Here is a 20,998-nt window from a genome sequence, read left to right on the forward strand (position 1 = left end):
CTCAGGGATATACACACATACAAGATGTGTGTGTCTATGTTCTGTGTATCCTACACACACCTCTTCATTTCTAAAATAAACAGCTTGTAACACAGCCTCAAAGTACATTTTTTCATTTATTCTGCTCATGTAACCAATAGAATGTCCCCTTCTGTTCTTCCAAGGCTCCAGCACGTTGTGCTACCTTCCTTCTTCAAAAAGAACATGGAATGCACAGGAATTGCACATCCTGTGCTGTGCTTATGCAGAAAAGTTTGGGAGATTTTTTTTTTAAGAGTTTGCTTCGCATATCAATTTTGTAATTGCAATACGATATTTTATCAATTTACAACCACTCTTGCTAATGTGCACTTGAGCTCTAACCAATCTCTTCAAAATGATCAAAGTTTTGGTCAGGTAGGGAGGATGGAAAAGACTGACATTTGAAAGTAAGTGTAAGGTCAACCAGAGGCAGAGTGGAAGGAAATACTGTACTGGAAAGAAACCAGGACAGGCAGTACTTGACCTTTCTGCCCCCCAAAATAATCTATTGTCTCTGAGAAACTGAAGTTTAATTTGCCTTCTAATAAAAAAAACCAGGCTTCTCTGCAGAGGACAGACATCTAATTTGCTATGAAAAATTGCATTTCTATTTCCATATTTCAGTTATTTTCACTTTTCTAGGTGACACATATTAGAATTGCCATCTTAAAATGGGAATATTCAATTTCCACTATGATCCGTGGGATGTGAGAGTTGGAGACATTAAGGTCTGAAAATGCTTTCGCTGACTGGTAAGATACAGGCATAGACACATAAATAAACTGTAGCACCTTCCTCAAACAAAGCACAAGGATTAGTTTCACATGTAACTCAATCCTGCACTGTAATGACTGTTCCATGTGCCTGAGAGAGAAGAGTGAAGACAGGAAGAAAAGACTTGATTTTTATTTCTGACTCTAGGAAAAAAAAATCTTTTTAAAGCAAAAACACAGACTAAAAGGATACCAAAAAAATTGGTATGTGGTATTGCAGAGATAAGAACCTGGGGAAGTTGTTGCCATAAATTACCACTTAAGTCACTGTAAGAAAAATGAGAGCATCTACAGCTATCTTGAGTGGAATAAAAAAATTGTAGGTGAAAATACTTGAGTGTAAAAAGGAAATTTAGTATCGGGTAGCCCACAATAAATGTCCCCCATAGGGACATTTTTCTGTAATTGTCCACTACTGGTTTTCCTGTAACTTCTGCATAAACATCTGGAATTATGCAATGTGCAAGACAGCTCTGGAGGAATGGGCTGCTCTGGGTGATATTTACTGTGTGTCCCCAGCATGTGCAGAACAGGAGCCCAGGTGAAATAAGGAGAAATGATTGAAAACATCGATTTTAACCCTCTCCAAGTGTGCATTAAGCAACAGACCATGGTGAGCACTTGGGTGACTGGAGCATGCAGGAATGAACAGTGGAGGCAACTGTTATTATGTCCAAACCTCAAAAGATCAGCAGCCTCTGGCAGGGTGCAGCCAGCAAAAGGCTCCTTCTGAAGAGTGGTTTTGGTGAAACAAAGCAGAAATTTGAAGTACAAAAAACATCACCAGTAACTGAAGGTACACTCTGAAAAATTCTCAAGTGAAGGACTAGGACTAGACACAGATTACAGCTGTTTCTAGAAATGCTATGGTTTGGGAAAGTACAGCTCTACTTCATTCATTTTTAAGGAAAACAAAAGGAAAAGCCAAAATAGGGAAGCATATTTTTCTACAGCTCCTATTTCTAATTAAAGCAAGGGAAAAGAATAAAATAGAACCACCACACCAAGTTAGTCTGCAAAAGCACAGTCTGAATCCAAGAGCAGTGAATCTTGGATCCACAGTGTGGGAAAAACTGCATTTACACTGCAAGCTGGCCAAGAGCTGATAAACAGTACAACAGTCTGAAAGCTGAAAAAGTTATTGACAATGATTTGGAGTTAGAGAAATCCTTAAGGTACTATGCAGAGCCAGAGTGAGATTATCCCAAAAGAATACAGCAAATCTCTTAACTTGGAGACATCAGCAAAATATCTCAGTTGAACTTCTTCATGAAATTAATATATTTTATTCTCAATGAAATGACATCAGATTATTCATTAAAAACCAGAACAGTTAACAGACCCTTGAAACTTTCCTGCCAAGCTGTTATTCTAATTTTGCATCTAATTATATACATTTCTGAGCAAATTCATAGCTGCTCAGACTGAGCCATCTAGGATATAACTGGGCTGGCAGTCCCCTGTGTGTGCTTCATGAAGAAAACAAAACACCTACGCTAATTCTACATTCATTCTGATGCCTTTCTATAAATCCTTGAGCAACAATTTTGGCATTCAATAAGTCTGGAAGACATTATTCCCCAAGAGTTTTTGGACATTCAGCCTTCCCAGCTACCTCCCAAAAGCTGAGAGATGCTGTATACAAGGGGGGCAGGCCACATGACGGGTACCTGACAGTGATGTATGAACTGTCACAAGATAGGCTGCATTTCAGCCCTGTGAGCATGCACAGTATCACAGACTGAACAACAACAAGGGGCTGTGAGCAGATGTTGAAAATATCAGACCAGATTTCACCAGAAACAGGCAATTCTGAATTCATATTCGTGTCATTCAACATCAGAAGCGTTGAGAGTCCATGTAATAAATGAAATCCCTTTTCCTACACAAGCTAATCTCCAACTATTAATCTGTCATACAATTCATACAAGAACCCAAGCAGCATGAATTTGTAAATGGCAGCATCCAAATTACATTACTAATGGTGAAAATAACTCTCATGGGATCCAAAACCATAAAATGAACGGGTGTGAGTGGCTCTTGGCAAGCAAAGAGGGTACATGAAATTCCCTGAATGGCCTTTCATTCCTTGGGCAATCCAAGCCTACGTGAAGTGCAACTACGCCACAAGCAATAGGTGCAAGGCCACAATATCCCTGCTATTAAATCCTGCTGCTGCACTGAGGCTGAGAAGACAAAGGAAAAAGAGGAGAAGAACTCACATCACACTGGAAGGGCTTCTCCCCTGTGTGGGTCCTCATGTGCTCGTCCAGGCCCCGCTTCTGACTGAAAGCCTTGTTACACTCCGAGCACTGGTACGGCTTTTCCTGCATGGAATGACAACAGCTAGTGAAAGTGAGTCAACACAGAGCCCAGGTCATTAAAGGAGTGGAATTCCATGCTGGATGGTGCAAGTTTTATATTCTCTCCAAGGTATTACAGTCAGTGAAAACAACAGAAAACGACTTTCAAATGATTAAGTGAAAGCTGGGAAAGCTGTGGCCTGACAGTTTCCACTTCAGCACCCACTTATGAATTAATTATCTGTTCCAGTCTTTCAAACCCAGCCATTTGGGGAGTCTGCTGTTTGTCACGTGAAAGGTACAGAAACATAAAATTCCAATGTTCTTTCCTTTATCCTCCACAAATGCTTAAAGCATACGGACAAGTAAGATTATCCACAAAAGCTTCGAGTTTGTTTGGAGGTTTCCAGGCAGGGGGAGAGGTGAGGGGAGGAAGAGGAGGTAGAAGGAAAGCTTGTGGTAGCAGAAAAACTTATTTCGAAAAGTGGTGACAGAAGGTTAATCACATACTCATTGCAGAATCTCAAAAGAAGGGCAGATGGCAACCAAACCATCTGTATTTTTATTAGAACTATTGGTTAGCAGCTACTGTAAAACATGATGTTAGAAAAGTTGCCATCTCACTGACCTCAAATAAATAATTTACATACACTTAAGTAATGACTTTTTTCTTTGAAGTTCTTCCTTCATATAGAAATTTATATAGGTGTAATTCCTCCTTGACTCCACTAAAGTTACAAAAGAACTGTATAGAAATCAACAATAAATCAATTAAATACAAGAATTAGCTTTATGGCACTGCAAATGTCCTCATTAGAATATTCATGTTCTAGAGGCACCCTTATTTTTGAACCAACTAGACTTCCCTCACTCTCGTTCTACTTTTTTCTGTGGTCTCTAATTCTGGACTGCTTAAGTTCTGAAGAAAGGTATTTTAAGAAAAGTAAACACTTTTTACTTGAAATTAAATGAAAGCAATGACCATAAATCAATAGGCAAAAAAAAGCAGCTAGATCTATGAATTAACAAATAATAGGCAGTAATCAAGTTCTTTTGGGAGAGGATGTGGGATCCAAGAATAAGTGAGATGGAACAATTCAAGCAACAAAGAGAATAAGCTGTCTGGTTATTCAATTCCTCCTCTCAATCTCTGGGAACCATCAGGTGTCCATATATTGCTGAATCCTGCCAGGATTCAGCAGCATTCACCATCCACCTAACACAGAGCACTATCAATTAGTGCTGGGTGTGTCCCAGTCTCTCTCTTTAGGGCAGCTCTCTGCAGGTCCAGAGACCTCAGTGCGGCAAAGATGGGGTTCCTTCATATTGCAGTCTCCTCCCATCAAGTCTCCTAGAAAAGGCAGTGTTATCTCCATGGTCCTTCAGTAGATAGGAAAACATAAAAAATTACCTGAAAAAGATCCGAATCGATATGTGGAAAAAAATAAATTATCGTCTAGACCAAAAAAGTTCATGTCACAGGGAACTTTGCTGACCTAACTGAAGACTTCATGGAGCAGGGTCTGCATTTTTAAGGGAAGTGTATGAATAAGCCATGTGAAAAGCAGGTTTCTGCAACAACCCCTTAATTGGTTTTGCATTGTGGTTAACACAAACCACATTTCTGTGAGTTCTCCAAAAGCAGCCTTTCTGTATGGAGGCTGCTCCCCAGAAAGTGCAAAGTGAAATATACGATGTGCACATCTTAAACACCTACAAAAACATTCACTACTGCAAACTTCACCAGGTGGACTCGCTCCCTTTTTATTATCTTTGTCTTCAGCTATCTAAAGAATTGACTTGAAAATGACCAGGTCAATCATTCCAGTGCTAAATGGTTTTCAGGATTCCATTTTGGATAAAGAGCCATTTTAAATTCTGGGAAACTGGAGTCACAAACCTGGGCCTGTATTATCTTCACCCAGGTTATGTTTGGCTGTTATATATTTTATATTTGTATTATTCTTTGTGGCAAAAAAGGGTGTATCTAACATCCCCTTGGCATTTGTATTGAAATTCACATATGTAGTGCATGAAACACATCCAGAGCTGTCTTTGCTCTAATTTTAGATCCTTTCCATCTGTATATTCCAGTGACTTCAGCAGACATGACTCTTGATTCACACCAGCCTCCTCTCCCCTGAGTGAAGCTGCCCCTCCATTCACATCTGTGTCTGTTTCAGGAAAAGCAGCAGTGCTGTCCAGAGCAAAACTTGGCCCTCAGTTTATCTCAAGAAAAAAAAGACTCTTTTTTTTTGTGGGGTTTTTTTTTCTGTGTTTTTTTTGTTTTGGTTTGGCTTTTTGTTTGTTTGTTTTGCTGGTTTTGAAGAAGGTATCATCCTCACAGATCAGTTTCTTCAAAAGAAAATGTTCTGTGCTTTTCCTTTTTCTTTTTCTCTCTGCTCCCTCTCCCCCTCGTGTCAAATTTCCGTTGCACAATGCTTGGAGAAAGCAACACTTGTAACATGGAAAATATGATGTTTGCTTGGCATAACCATCGCTGCTTTAAATGTGAGCAGAGGGGAAAAAAAAAAAAGATAAAAACCATGGCAACAGATCTGAAAAAGTTAATGCCACCATGAAAAGACAAAAGGGGCCAACACCGAGATGAGAAAAAAGCTGGACAGATTTAAAACATCAAAACAAGGGAAAACCTGCTAACTGTCTATAAAACAGGAGCTCATTGGGAAGATGATCCAAGTCTGACTGCAGAGGAGTTAGCAAGTGCTGATACTATAAATCTGCCCTCTGTTGAAGAAGAATCTGCCAGGCCATGGCTATGGTGGCAGCCAAGCTGAAGGCCTACATGTGCTTTCTTTTATTGATGATCTAAATGAGGAAGGGAGCAGGGAGAGCAAGAGAGACAGGACATGGCTGATACTGCAGTGATTTAATAACACAGTTTTAAGCATGCCAGGTATGAACAGAAATATGTAGATCAGGATTTACAACCTTCCTGCTTCTGAACAAGGAAAGGCCAAGCAGAGCCCAGTGCTACTCTGGAAGGTGCTTTGCTGTAAGACTGACACATGCTAACCTAAAAGCTCCCATCTCTGATGGGCTTCACCATTAAAACGGAGAGAAATCAAACATTTTAAAAACCATATCAAATAAAACACTGCCTGCAGCACACATTCCCATGTCTGTGGATGGCTAAATCACAAATCACACCGTGAATTCTAAGCAAACTATGCTTTGCATTAGAAAGACCTCATTCAGAACACAACAAATCTCAAGGACATTTGATGCACCTTCAACAACTTGACACCAAGTGTGCACAGAGTGTCCTGCAAGCACAGCAGATGGAAATGCTCAAATGAAGAATATCTGAACTGCTAGCTGCTGCTGCAGTTGCCTGTATGTCCCTCAAGAAATATAAATACATTATGTACACTAAGTCAGCACATGTGCACTGGTTGCTTCTGTAAACCTGGTAATATTGGTTACACAGGTGAAACATTAATGACTTTGATAGGAGTCTCTCCAAACTGATTTCTAAATCAAAATTTAGAATCTAAATCTAAATTTAGAACTATTGCATCTGCTCAACAGTAACAGCAAGACAAACATAATTTAAACATTATTATTACCAAATAAACATATCTCAAGATTAAAATAAGAGTTAAGAACACAACTACCAACTTGATGAGTCTGCATTTTCAGCATGCTGAAAGACTGAGAGAAGTTCAGAGAAAAAAGGAAGTTTATCAGGTACACTTGTGACATGAACGTGAAAACTGACAGACATGAAGAATTACTGATGCTACAGAACAAAAAAAAATAAAATAAATAATCCTTTTCTTTCCACTATTGTAAAACAAAGCCTTCCTTTGCAACCAGAAAAATCTTAAAATGTCTATTGATGAGATACTGATACAGTAACACTACCTGTTTTCAAAAGGCATTTTATGTGAAAATTGTGAAAGTATCAGTATTACTCTAATCAAATATGATTTATGTGCTTGCATTATCACCTCAACAGAGGGTTAATAAAAAGACTGTTTTGAAAAGAAATCAGGAAAATGAAAAAACATGTCCCAGAACAAGACAACATGACCAGCCAGATAACATTAAAATACACCAGTCATGACTGCAGCTACCAGGAGCTCGTCATTCTCAAAGAGAAATCTGGAAATCCTACAGCTTTGCCAACTGAAAAATGCAAGAAGTCTGCTTACACTTAAAATCACAGATAGCCCAAGTAAACAGACTCCAGTTTTGTATCTAAGTGTGAAAAAAATTCAAGAACTAACAAGATGCTCCCTTTGTAACTGCAAAGTTTCTGCAAGTTACAGCAAGTGGCTGACCCAGAGACAGAGGCCTACTTAAATAACAAATGTAATGTTGACACTGGAACACAAAGGGTGATGAGAATTTACAACTCTACACAAGTAGTAGGGATTTGAAACTTATAATATTAAACCTCAATTAAAAAATCACTTTACATGTTTCTTCTGCTGAAAAGTAAAATCCTGTAAAACAAAATATTTCCAACCATTTGAGCAAGCCAAGAAATTTTCCTGTTAAAACAACTGTGAAATAATTCTGGCAGATTTAAACAAAAATGTGACCTTTATTTGAAATGACTAATGTTTTTGTTAGAACAGGTCTCAATTAATTCAGTTTTAGGAGTATTAAAAAAATAATCTTTTTTGCAATAACATTTATAATCTAAACAAAGGCATGCATCTTCTCTGAAATGCCTGCCAGAAAAAAATGAAAAAGAAGTGCATTTCTTAAATAGTTCCAGTATATGCAATTCATTGGGCTTTACCATATCATTAACTTCCCATTTTCCATGCTAGTCCTGCCTACTTGATACTCATGAACTGAGAAGTTCTGATTTCTTTGTGGTTTTTTGAACTCCTGAGGTAATTCCTGCCCCTAAAATTTAGTGAAGGAGAGTTTATTTAATCAGCATTGATGAAAATTCAATAGATGTTCACCTGCTCCTGGAAAATAACAGTATCAATATAGAAAAAGTACATTTTCACTCAGCGAGGAAGGGATGATCATCAGTCAACATTACATAAAAAAGTGTGAAAATATAGGTGCAGTGGGATTCAAACCTTCCACATTCTGCGTGCAAACACGGATTCCAGAGGCAAGGAAACCACAGCCCTGGCAAAGTCATCATCCTCAGGCAGATGTTTGGGAACTCACCCCTATCTCACCAACAGGGAAATACAGATAAAATCCGAGATGGAAAAACCCCACCAAATTCAATCATATTATTTCATTACTCACTGTCATGTACACAGAAGTCTACAGTTAGTACACAAAGGAACTTTTTTCTGACAACAGCATTCTATGGTGCTTCTAAAACACATGAACCTTTTTCAAACTTTAAGGTCAAATATTTCCTGGGAAACACAGGAGAAGTGAAATTATGTCAATATTGTCCTTGCATTATTTCTCATTTACTATTATTTTTATATTCTTCTGGGTTAAAAAAGAGGGGGCAGTGTAAAGTTCCAAATGAGTGCCTTGGAAAGCCTGTTTAACTCAGGACCTCCTCTTGTTCAGGGAACAAAAACACTGTCTGGAAGAGTCCTCTACAGGAGACTGCCTCACTTCCATACTCACCATGATTTATCCCTATTCCTATGAAATTCATAAATAAAACTCGATATTATTTCAAGGCTGGTTAATTTTCGCACATACTGAGGTTTTAAACATATTTAAATATTAATGTGTTTTAAAATAGTAGGCACTTATGCATGAAACAAAAATGATATACTGAAATTTCTCTAATTTTAAAATTACCTCAGAAATGTACCTCATTTAAGCACAGGCTGGCAGCTTCCACCCACTGCAACTCAGATTTTTAAACAAGCTATAAAAATTAAATAGATCGGTTATATGTAAATGTGAAATATTCAAATCAAGTGACAAAAAGCCATTTTCAAATAGCTTCCACTCTTTGTGTTTTCCATCACTGAACCCAAGTGTAATAAAATCACCATTCTCAGAAGTAATGAAAACATCAATTTAACATGACAACAACTCTGAGCACTTATCAATGGCCCTATTTCCAAGCATTACCAATTCTGTTGCTGTAACATACAATAATTTTTCCACATGTTTAAGCTCAAGCGTTGCAATGTTAAAGTCAGGCACTGAATAAAGCCTCAGGAAAGAGCTGAAGTTTCCTGCAGTGTGAGGGCTGGAAATGTGCATGTGCAGCCCTCAAAGCTGATATGGTCTGTAAACTCATTTCATCAACAACTTCAGTAAGTTCCTCATTTATGTTTTCCTAGGCTGTTATATTTCTCCTTAAGGGGGGGAAAAAAACCCAAACCCATCAAACCATAAAGCAAACACATTTACTTTCATAGAAACAAATCAGTACTCAGGTGACATTTTAATGTCAGGTGGGTGGTGTTCTCTCCCCTGCCCTGGCCAGCGGGGGTTTGGCCTTGCCTTCTCTGTTTACCCCAGAGCTGGAGCTGACACCTGCGGCCACCCAGGCTGCGCTCACTTGAGCAGCTGCCAGACCTTAATCAACTTTCTGCAATGATTTTTCCAGCAGCTTTCCCTGATCCCCAGCATCAGGTCTGGCATTTAAGCCCACTGGTAAAATACGCTGAGATTTAATCTCTACTGTCTTTGGTGAATGTCACAGTGTTACTTTTAAGCTACTTCACAAACTTTCTGGCCAAAAGACCAGATTCTTTTCTTCCAAGATATTTATGAGAATAGCCCTTGCAGAAGGGTGCTATCATTGTATTAAATTCTACATTGCTAGGCTCAGCAGATACAAAAATACCCTCAGGATTTATACATCTCACTATTTATTCTTTCAATAATGATTCTGCATGAAAGAATAAATTTCAAATAAAATGTATGTGTAGTAAAGGGTAAAAAAAAAAAAAAAGGAAGAGCCAACAGCCTCATGGAGTTTTGAAAAGTCAAAACATGGGATGACTGAAAAGAGAAATTTCAAGTGTGACTTCCCAGTTTTTCTTGTTCTTAGAACTGACAGAAGGACCCAAACCTTTGACAAGCACAGTGCATTTTTTTATTTCCTAATCTTCAGTTCATCTTTGTTTAAATAGCCTAGGAACACAGAACAAGCATTAGCATTGTGCTCAGGGGTCTCAAACTCTTTCTGCACAGGTTCCTTTCTTCCCTGGAGAAGTCCTTACACGGTGCAGTTAGAAAACATCTCCTTCAGAGTCAGGATTCAGATCATGAGCCCTAACTTCAAGAACAACACACCTGAACAGCTCAGCAGCTGTTTTCTCTGCTGAGAGGGGACTGGTCGGTTCTTGTACCCTGCATTCCTGACAAACATCAACCTACTGCTAAGATTAAATAAATCTTCACATTCTTGCCAAGCACACAAGAGTTCTTGTAAATAATGGTGTCTTTCCCATTTACCTCTCAGTACTGTTGCTTCCCCACTTCCTTTTCCCCCCCTTTTCCAATTCCCTACACCACTCTATCCCTTCACATCAGCTAAAATACATATTTATTCCTTTGTACCTGCACTAATATTTACTCACCTGAACCATCAAATAACAGCTTATTATCCTATAGTACTTCATGCATAAGGTTCTGCAGAACAGACTCAGGTGAAATTCCTCCTTCTTGCTTGAAAATATATGAAAGTCAGTAGTAAACTTTGTTTTCATTAATAATTCTAGCCCATTTTTTTTCTGCATCCTCCTAAGAACTCCTTTGATTTTTTCACTTTCCAGTTCTACTTAAATATTAAATGAGGTGAACAGTGAGGAAGAAGGAAAGTTGTGACATATAAGATTATAGCAAGAAGCTTCAATTTAGAAATTATCTTTAATGTAAACATTATCAGTACTGATTCCTGTTACCTCAAAGTAAAAAAAATATTTACATGGAGAAAAATGAACATGCAGTGGCAATCAAATATGAATGAGCCTCACTGTCAACTTTTGGGACAGGAGCAGCATCACCACAAAAAGAACCAAAATCTAATCAAGTCTAAAAAACCAGGTTTTGCCTGTATATTTAAATCCTACAGCATAGCTGTGAAGATGACCAGAAGTCTGCTTAGCATCTTCACACAACAAAATAAAAAACCTGAAATGTGACCTTTCAGATGTAATGATCAACACATCTCAAGTATATGGAAACACTTGGATCACATTTGGTGTGAAATGAGTTCTTTGTACCTCTAAAGATGGCCTCCATGGTACAGCAGAGAGTTTCCTCAGACATTTTAAAACAAATTTTATTATGTTCTTACTGCAACACAAAGCCTGTGTAATTACAGTGTCTACATTAAAAAGTGTCTATATTAAAAAGAAATATCCACTCCTTAAAATAACTCCTCCCTTTCCTATCAGCTAAAAAATGCTTAGAAGAAAACATCACTTGGTGTAAATCACTGTAGACTCTAAAAGCCTAATTTTATTATTGTTTCCTCTATTTTTCTTCTACAGAGGCTGGGGGGTGTTTGTTGCTTTTAGTCAAACTGTATGAAAAAGCAGGGGAAAAAAAATTGAATTTGGCACTGTTTCAAAGCTTGTTTATCCCTCACAGTCATGCAGAACTTAGATGGGTCATGAAATTTCTCCTGGTGCAAACACAGTTAAGAGGGGACAGTAACAACAGAAGAGAATTTATAGCACCTCTTAAAGTGATTTAACAGCTGGAAAAAAAGGAGAAAAAACTAACAATATGGGACTAGTCTGTTCCCAGTGAACTACCAAGAAATATTACAAGAACTACTGATTACTTGTACAGTTTGGGGTACAAAAGCTACAACTTTATCTAGGACCCATAGTTAAATGCTCAAGACCCACAGAAGAGTAGAAATTTAAACAGTTTTTAATTTAACTTATTTAGAAAGCAATTCCGTGTGCCCATTTCCATATGAGGACTACAAAGTTAAATGTCACCATTCCTATTTCCCAGTAGATGCAGAATTTTCTTGGTTTGGCCTCAAGGCTGCGCTGATCTCTGTGAGCTGTAACATCTCCTAGTTAAATACAAGTTATATAAAAATTGTTATCAGCTAATAAAGGACAGCCTCTAGAAAAGCTCACATTGATTGGACTTTACTGGATAGTAAAGTTAGTTTCACTAACAGTGAAGCCTTTACAGAACTGTTTGCTCAGTAAACAACACTAATTTATATCTATAAGGTTAAATGAAGAGGTTAGCACAGCTATTATTTCAACATAAAAGAAATGAAACATGAAAAATTAGAAGGTAAGGGAGTTCTAATTAGAATTTGTAAGTTAATGACTTGAATCTTTGCCTTTTATTTTGATAGGTATAAAATACTTTGGTTGGCAGAGCCTGATCTCCACACAAACAGCAATTAATTACTTTTCACCACAGGAGCCACAGACAATCCTCAGGGAACCATAAAAACTCATCCTTGGGTGGGACTTACCCTGGTGTGGGTGCGAATGTGCATCTTCAAGCCATCGTTCTTGCTGAAAGCTTTGTCACAGTAAGGACACTGGTAAGGACGCTCACCTGAGAACAAGAGAAGCATCAGAACCCAGAAACGTGCCCTCAGAGGATGAAGGCCTTGCAGCACAGCTCTTTATCAAACTGAACTGCTTTTCTCTTCACAGAACAGATTTAAACTTTAGAAAAATTACAAATAATCCTGCCTGAGCGGGATGCAGTGCTGGATCAAAATATTCCTCTTTGCTGACTGATTTTGCATTGCAATGTATGAATACACACAGACAGCCCTGGGGAAAATAAAACCAAAAAGAAAATACCTAATGCCCTTGCTCAAACCACATTCTACAGTGATTTACACATGGTCACTTTTATGGTTAGGCATTAACTGCTCCCAAATATTTCTTCTATTTCACATCTGGTCATTATTAGAGGCCTCTGGGTGTCAGAATCCCAAAGGAATATAAAATCCACTCTTTTATTATGCTGTATCTATGTTAGAAGCTGGTTAATCAAAAGTTTCTGCAATATTTGTGCTCCAATTTATGACTGGAATAGAAGCAGAACAATCTTAGCATCTCCCTTGCAGCACCCCATATCTGAAAGGTATTTGTTTAATGCTCCATTAAACTGGCGTCATTTGGCATCGATTTTCCCAAACTCACATTAGTGTAATGTGGATACTGAGCTGTTCAGAGACAAACAGTAAAGAGCTTCTGAGCACCATCATTTGGAAGAAATGTATTTTTATTTTTAACTCTTCAGGCAATGTACTGGAATCTGAGTCTACTGCCTCCTGCTCCTGTACACAACACTTTAAAAGCAAAGATCAGGTTGTTTTCCATTGCAAAACACAGTTGGAAAAATTAAGATGATAGAAAATTTTCTGTTAACAAAGTTGATTTTGCTCTACACAACCATAATACTGAAGGTGTCTTTTCAAATAAAGGTTTGTCACAAGCAAAGCCTGTTTTATAAAGTCAATGCACAGCTTTCAGCTCACAAAGGTATTTCTGCATGTATAGATTTAACACAGACCAAATGCCAAGCACTTAATAACACTCATACTCAATCTTCTAAAATAGCCGAGTAAGATTAACTATATTTTACAGTTTAAAAAAACCCAAAGCAGACTATTTCACTGATATCACCAAGATATCAACTGAGAGTCACTGCTGGATGTGAAATCTCCATATCCACAGGCTGTGGAGAGATTCAAAGGCACCGGAAGAGCTTGGCCTCCCTCCCCTGTTCTGTAGACAGATTATTCTGTTCTTCTCTGTCTTTTACTTCTTTATAGGTAACTGTGAATGGCAGAAGATTGGCCAGCAAGGCACTTGTAAACACAAATATTTTTCTCTCTTGTGTTCTGTCATCTCTCAGAAAGCACAACCGTGTGAATTGGGGGGGTTGGGGTTTTTTTAGGAATGATGACAACAATCTCTGTATTAGAGCTATGTTTTCACTGAGTGGTTTGATATATGATCCTCTTTCTCCTGACCTTCGATGCCTTTAATTCATGCCTCCGAAATTCAAACACTCCAACAGTTGTCAGTACTCAAATATTTAATTAATTCAGCTGACATTTTTATGTCTGGGGTCTTTTGAATGGAGAATTTAAAGCTTTCAGCAGTTTATAAGCAGATGAGTGATGACAGTTAGGAGTTGTACCCTCTTTCCTCTCTCCCCCACCCTCATGTCTCTTTAAAGAGAAAGACCTTTGCCTTCAAAGGATGGGTTTGAGTTCGTCTGAAACAGATTAACAGTGACCCTCTGAAATCAACCACGGACACCGTGGTGCTTGATGAGGAAGGCCTTAGGAGCTTTCAGCAGATGCCAGTAGAGGGCAACAATGACTCCACATCAACTTGTCACACCTGGAAAAGTCAGGCTTGGAGCTGCCGGTACAAACTCTTCACCGTCAAAAATCTTCACTGCTCCAAAAATCAAATTTACTACCTAACACAGACTGTCAGCTCTGACTGGACATTCTAACTAGAAGCCATCTTGTTTTTCTAAATTATATAAATTTCTCATGCGTTTGCATCAATAACTGCCAGTAAAACTACTTAGATGTTCCTAAGGAATGTTACTGTTGCTCTTATTTTCTGTTATTTTCCTTTGGAACCTGCATGCTTAGAATTTACTGGTCTTGGTGCTTACACGAGCATCTACACTGTGCATACACATCTTTTAAACTTGTAACTTACCTTCTACCTCAAAAAGTTTCAGGATTTTACAAAATTAACAACAGGCCACTTAAAATACATCCGTTCTAGCAACAACCAAGTTTCTTAGTATAAATTTCTTATTAATTTCTCTCTGGAAAGGGGCTCTATTGTCTGTCTCAGAAGTGAATAAACTGCCCTCTGACAATGCATCATTTTTGCTATTTACCCTCTCAGGAGCCCAAGTAACTAAGAGATAAAATAACTGATCTTGTGGACAGCTGATCAGGCAAGATTATTACAACTCTACATATTACCTTCTCTATCTCTGGTAAAAATTAACTTCCTTCCTTGCTTCTGAGCCAGCCTAGGCAAACATTATTCATGCTACAAGTCAGTTTCTCATCAGAATGATTCCAGATTCCTCATGTAGACTTTTGGGGAGCAGGTGTTCACCAAGAGAAGTCTTACACACTCTGTCCCACTCTAAGTCCTATAAGATGGACAGGAGCAGTTCAATTTTCTCTTATCCTGTGATAAGAAAATGGAATAAGATGGCAACGAAGGCAAAGAGATTTCAAAGAAGGAATGCTAAAAATATTCCTCCCACATGTGGAGGTTTGTTGAAGTGCAACATTTCATAGAAAACTATTTCCAGTGTCCACAAAGGAGAGGGGTTTGTGCTTACACAAAGTTTAGAATTGTCACTGAGACAAACTGGAGAGCAAGGACCATGTGATTAAAAGCTCCTGGGAAAGTGACATTATCCATCAGGGCTTTCACATCCATCTACAGCCTGACAAGGACTACTGAAACTCCATTATAAATATTATTGCAGTAATAAACTTCAGGTTGTGCCCAAGAAATTGTGGAGATTTCCAGATGCAAAACTCCTCTGATCAGAAAAATGAACGTATCCTTAACAAGGAGATCAAAAGTTATTAAGACAAGCAAATTAAATACCTTGCAAGTCATGAAGCTCTATTTGTCTTGTCTTCACAAGGAATTACTACGAATCAAAATGAAAGAAAGTGACTTCCCCTATGATAAACTACAATTCCTTCTTGGATTTGCTGCAAGAAGAACATTTTTGAGATGGTGTCAATTTGTGGGAGCACCATACTGAGAGGGAACGCACTTTAGGTAAAGTCAATGCCAGTTAACAACTATGCCATTTGCACTCTGTTTTTAATTAAACACTTTTTTATACATAGCTAAATATATATGATACAGAAATGCTTTTATGTTTGAGTGTTTTTAAAATCTGCTTTCTAAACAAAACTACTGCATTCATTAAAACAACAGAACAGTCAAGCAAGACAAATGTAACAAATGTTAGGCTCCCCCTTGAGTTACAGCTGACTGTCATGTCCCTGCTGTTCCAGAACAAACTGCTCAACACATTAATGGCACTTCTGTACAAAAAACCTCAAATAAATAATCCTGGGATAAATTGCAGTGGATTTAGCATAATTCAAAGTCTAGACATTCTACTTCCAGATTTTGTATGAACAAAAAACCAAAGCTTTTAGCATAATAAAAATAAATTTAACCTTAATACAAGGATTATGCAAAACAATTCCATGATTGAAAAACATATGGGATTTTGATCTGAAACCATGTCATGACAAAATTGACATATTTTTTTTTTCCCCCTCCATCTCTAGCTTGAGATCACAATACCTAGTGGACCTTAATGCAGCTTAAGAAGTTAAATACCAGATTCTCCCATTCCAGTTTGACTCAGGACAGTTTCCCATGAGAGATCTGCAATCAGAGGTGCTCTAAGGCAGGATTTACACTGAGTTTAGCACACAGATCTCCCAAACTCAGATACAAAACAATTAAGAAGTAAATCCATATATACATTAGTTTTTGAAGATTTCAAGATTTCAGTGGCTACAGCTAGACATTTAATAAGGACTTTGAGACAATTAATCAAACTAGTCATATGCATTGCTACTTTCACACTGTTATTCTGCATTCCCTGTAGTCAGCTGAGCCACAAAAAAACAAACAAAAAACCCACAACAAACAAACAAAAAAAAAACAACCCTGCTTCCCAAGTTAGGTGGAAACCTGATAGAAGCACCAATGTTAGTGATTACCTCAAAACAATGACCTCAAACCAGATTAAACAAATATATACTTTATAGGTGAGAAATGCATTCTCATCCAAGGAAAAAAACGAAAAAGGAAATATCCAAATGAGAAACAGTCCTAATCTGAAGAGACTGCAACAGAAGTGACTGAAGAACCCAGCAAACCAAAGAAAGAATCTCACTGCTCTTTGAAATCATATCCAGGCATTACTTCCATTTCATCTGTGAAATTTGCAGTCCTGTTTACTGTCCTTGTTCCCCTGCAGATTGCTTAGTCACCCAAATACAATTCTCAAGTATTCATGTTAGCCTTCAAGCAGGATTCCCTGGCTTTCTGTCTTAACTGGAACTCAACTACTCAGTTAAGGAATGAAGAACTTGAATTATGCAGTGAAATTATCAAGGTGGGGTTTTTTAATATACTTTTTAATATGTCTCTGATGGGTTGGGGTATTCAGCATCAATGGTTTTGGTCAACACTCACAAACATCAGAAAAAGGCCAGAAAAGTACAACAAACTGCACGGAACATCAGACCAAGCGCAGCATGTGCAGCTTCAAGGAATTCCTCTCTTCAGTTTTCCTTATAAAAATGAACAAATATAATTACAGAAATGCCATCCCTCAGGCTGTTACATAGACCATTTCCCATGTCCTAGATATAGCTCCCTTTCAGATAGTAAACTACTAATTCCTGGGATTAAAAGATTGTTTCTTAAAAACTATTATCTTTTTTCTGTATAAATACATATATGTGCATTATTTCAAAATATCAGCTTTCAGAACAGCTACAGCAAACTATAATAATTTTAAAATCCTAACTCAAGCTTGGGGTAGGGAAGAGGGTTAGAAGGGAGCCTCCACCATCGCCCAACTGCGGCGGAATGAGCACAGTTCACCTGGGGAGGAATTTGGAGGCCATCTGGATCACACATTTAACACTCCTAACCAGATGATCCACAGGGCAGCCCAGAACGGGAATTTCAAGGGGGCTTTTTTAGACAGAGATAATCTGGGGTGACGACAGCATTCAACAGCAAGTAAGGATGGGCAAAAGGTTAACGGATGTAACAACATTATAATAATCTGTGACATCTGCTTTAGAACACTGCTCAGAGAGGGCACCTGACAGCTTCACACATTTATCCTCAGCTGCTCTTGCCCTTAAACAGTGTTCCCATTCAATTAAAAACTTTGTGTCCTTAACTGAACACTGTTCAGTTAATGCACTATGCAAATATGTACACACAAACACAAATAAACCTAAAATACACAGATCTGAAATTCTCCCACGTGGAAAGGGACTTTATTAGGAATCACAATAAAATTAAACAGGAACTCAATGAACCCAATGATTCCAACAGAACTTCAATTAGAAAATACCAGGAAAGCAATTACTGAGTAAAGATTAAAAATTCACAAGTCAAGAAAATATTCAGTAAATTTCACCACTTTGGTGTTGCAGGCCTGTGAGAAAACCAACACCTCTAAAATAATGAACTTCCTCTTGTGTAGAGGTGGCATTTTTCTACATCCTGAGTAGCATCTTCAAAAGTATTTAATACCCTGCATCTCTCAGGCATTTCTGTAATTCTGACCAGGGATTTCAGGGAGGGAAAAGAACGGAAGAGTAATCAAGAAGCTTGGCCAACTACAGCAGTGAGCCAATTTCTTTATGACATCTGGACTAGTCTTAATCCAGACTAGACAATAAAAAGTGATCTGGCCTGTGCAAAATCCTGGCCTGCCTCCTTTTCAGCCACTAAACACTCAAACTTTAGCACTTGAGAAGGTACAGAAGTCCCCTCACAGGAACAGCTCTCTCATGCCAAGAGCTAAGTAACTTTGTGATCTGAAAGATAAAATACTTGAGGACATCAGCTGAGACAAGACCCAGAAACACCAAAAGCACAGGTAATTTTATACTCATAGTGGGCCAGGTAAAAGAAAGGGATAACTCTGGTTGCTCTGAGAACAGCCCTGTGCTCTGAGAAACTCTCCTCAGGTACGGGGCAATTAGAGACATTTCCTACTGCATTTTAACCAATATTCAAATCTGGCAGACTCTGAAGACAACAGATTAAATGCCTCTGTTTTTTCAGGTGGTTAGTTTCCTCACTGATGAAGAATAATTCTAAGTTTATGTATTTGTGAATGCTTTCTAACCAAGCTCCAACACTCATTTTCCAGGCACCAGGGAGAACTAGAACGGGTTCCATGTAAATCAACTACGTGCATTTCCCATCCGCTAAAAATAGTCACATATTAAATAAGAAAAAACCTCAAATCCTATTCTTTCAAAATGAGAGAAAACCAGAAGGCTTGAAATATGTATTTATTTTTTTCCCTATTACTTATCTTTTTCTAAGTATTTCACCATGCTTTAGTTTTTGAGGTATGGAAGTGGTATTTTCACAGCTGAGGTGGTTTGTTTTCTGCAAAGTTTAGGGTTTAATTCAAAGAGCTCAGATTATTTCTAGCTAAGACCAAAACAATGTTTGCCCTATCTGTCCCATCAAAATTATCATAATATAATTAAGATATTGGCTATTTACCACTAAATGAATCATAAAGACTAGTAAAAAATCCTACAAAATAAGAAGACTACCTGAATCCATGCAGTAAAGCATGAACTACCATTATTACTTACAGGCTCTCATCAGTTTTTCAGTGATATCAAGATTTTAAGTAATTTTAAGTAATAAATAAAAAAGACACAACTTTAAAGAACAAACCATTCCATTTTTCAAGTTCCATTCTTTGCAGCTACCAGTGGAATTAATCTGATTTCTCTATGAATGGAAAATGTAACATCTATTATTTCAGTGAACCCAATGGTCAGCTAAGTCTTTTAAAGAACATGCATTAATCAATCAGTAACTCATTTGATCTTAAGATGTCTCATCCAAATAATCGACCCCTCAGAAGAACATTTCCTCATTCATGGGTACAGACAACAAGAAGCTGACAGCTGCATGAAACTTTACAGGTATTTTTAAAGATTTAGCTGTTGTCTGGAGACGAACAAGACAGTGATGTATAATCTGAAAGGTTTAGAAATGCAGAATCCTTACCTTTGAGGCCTTCTGCAAGCTGCTTTTTAAACCGGTTAGATAAAAGAGGGATCATTTATAAGTTATTAATAGGAAAAAACCTATCTGTAGACATTTGCAAGCTGTTCACTGACTAGATACAGATACATTCTTTCACATACTTCACTGGCATATGTGAGGAAGTTCCCTCAAGCTTGCCTTTCATCTTTTTTCCCATGTAAGAAAATATAAATTACTTGTAAGGTAATTTAGCAGAAGATCTGTTGGAAAGAGGATCCTGGCTGTACATTATTATGTACAATGAACAAACAGTTGCTTGTTTAGCTATTAAACCTTTATGGTTTAATATTTATTTATTTATATTATGGTGATATCCTTTACAACATAATAAATTAAAGTTATCCTGTACCTGAACTCATTACTTCTTTCAACTACTTTGAAGCCTTCTGTGTTCAGAGATGACTGAACTACTCTTAAAAACCAAAGATCTTTGTTATTATATCTCCACCACTAATGTTTTGCTTGCCCAAGAATTTTGTCTTAGAAGTGCAAAATTTGAACTCAGACATTTATATAGTTGTGACTTAAGCAGGATTGTAAATATGCTCAAAAGCTTAGTTCAGTTGTAGAAATGGGACTACAATGCCAAAATTAGGTGCATAACATCAGGCTCTCAGTGCAGGAGGCATTTCAAGAAGGCAATCAGCACCTCAAGTTATATATTTTTGAAAGCTTATAAAGCAATCTCTTATATAAACTGAAAAAGGAAGATTAACCATGTTAGCACAAAGGATATACAAAAGTCTGTGGTCCAAATGCTTGTTGCTGTTTTAATGTAATCTCTTGGTATTATCTTTTACTCATGCACATGGAAGTTAGTTTGCCAAGAACCTTCTCAACCCTGCTTAAAAAACAAAGCTGCTTTTTGCACCTGGCAGAGCATGTGAGATATGACACCATCAGTCCTGGCTTTCAGATGACACAGAATTAGAAAATGCATCTTTTCAGAGAACATATAGGACAAATTTCAAGTTATAGTTATCTTAGTGGCTTATTATCAGGACTTGGACTAACTGTGATGGTAAAAGCAAAATAAAGTTGTATTTTAACCTATATTTGCACGTAATTTTCTGGAAGACATCTGTGGTCATTAGCTGTTCCTCATCAGTCCTTAAGC

At 37.7% G+C, this 20,998-nt stretch overlaps 1 protein-coding gene across 4 annotated transcripts in view; it reads right to left on the minus strand.

Annotated features, from left to right (window-relative positions):
- The window catches only part of PRDM5 (PR/SET domain 5), an 85,837-nt gene that overhangs the window by 29,125 nt on the left and 35,714 nt on the right, over positions 1 to 20,998 (minus strand). For all 4 annotated transcript variants that reach the window (XR_004497024.1, XR_004497025.1, XM_015624799.3 and 1 more), the window contains exons 14-15: positions 12,480 to 12,565; positions 3,017 to 3,121 (exon numbers count right to left, since the gene is read on the minus strand). Coding sequence is in view for 2 of the 4 variants with exons in the window: in XM_015624799.3 (XP_015480285.1) it covers positions 3,017 to 3,121; positions 12,480 to 12,565 (191 nt within the window). In the remaining 2 variants the exon portion in view is untranslated. The remainder of the gene's footprint in view (positions 1 to 3,016; positions 3,122 to 12,479; positions 12,566 to 20,998) is intronic.

The sequence above is a fragment of the Parus major genome, chromosome 4, assembly GCF_001522545.3.
Source record: "Parus major isolate Abel chromosome 4, Parus_major1.1, whole genome shotgun sequence".
In the NCBI taxonomy this organism is placed as follows: Eukaryota; Metazoa; Chordata; class Aves; order Passeriformes; family Paridae; genus Parus; species Parus major.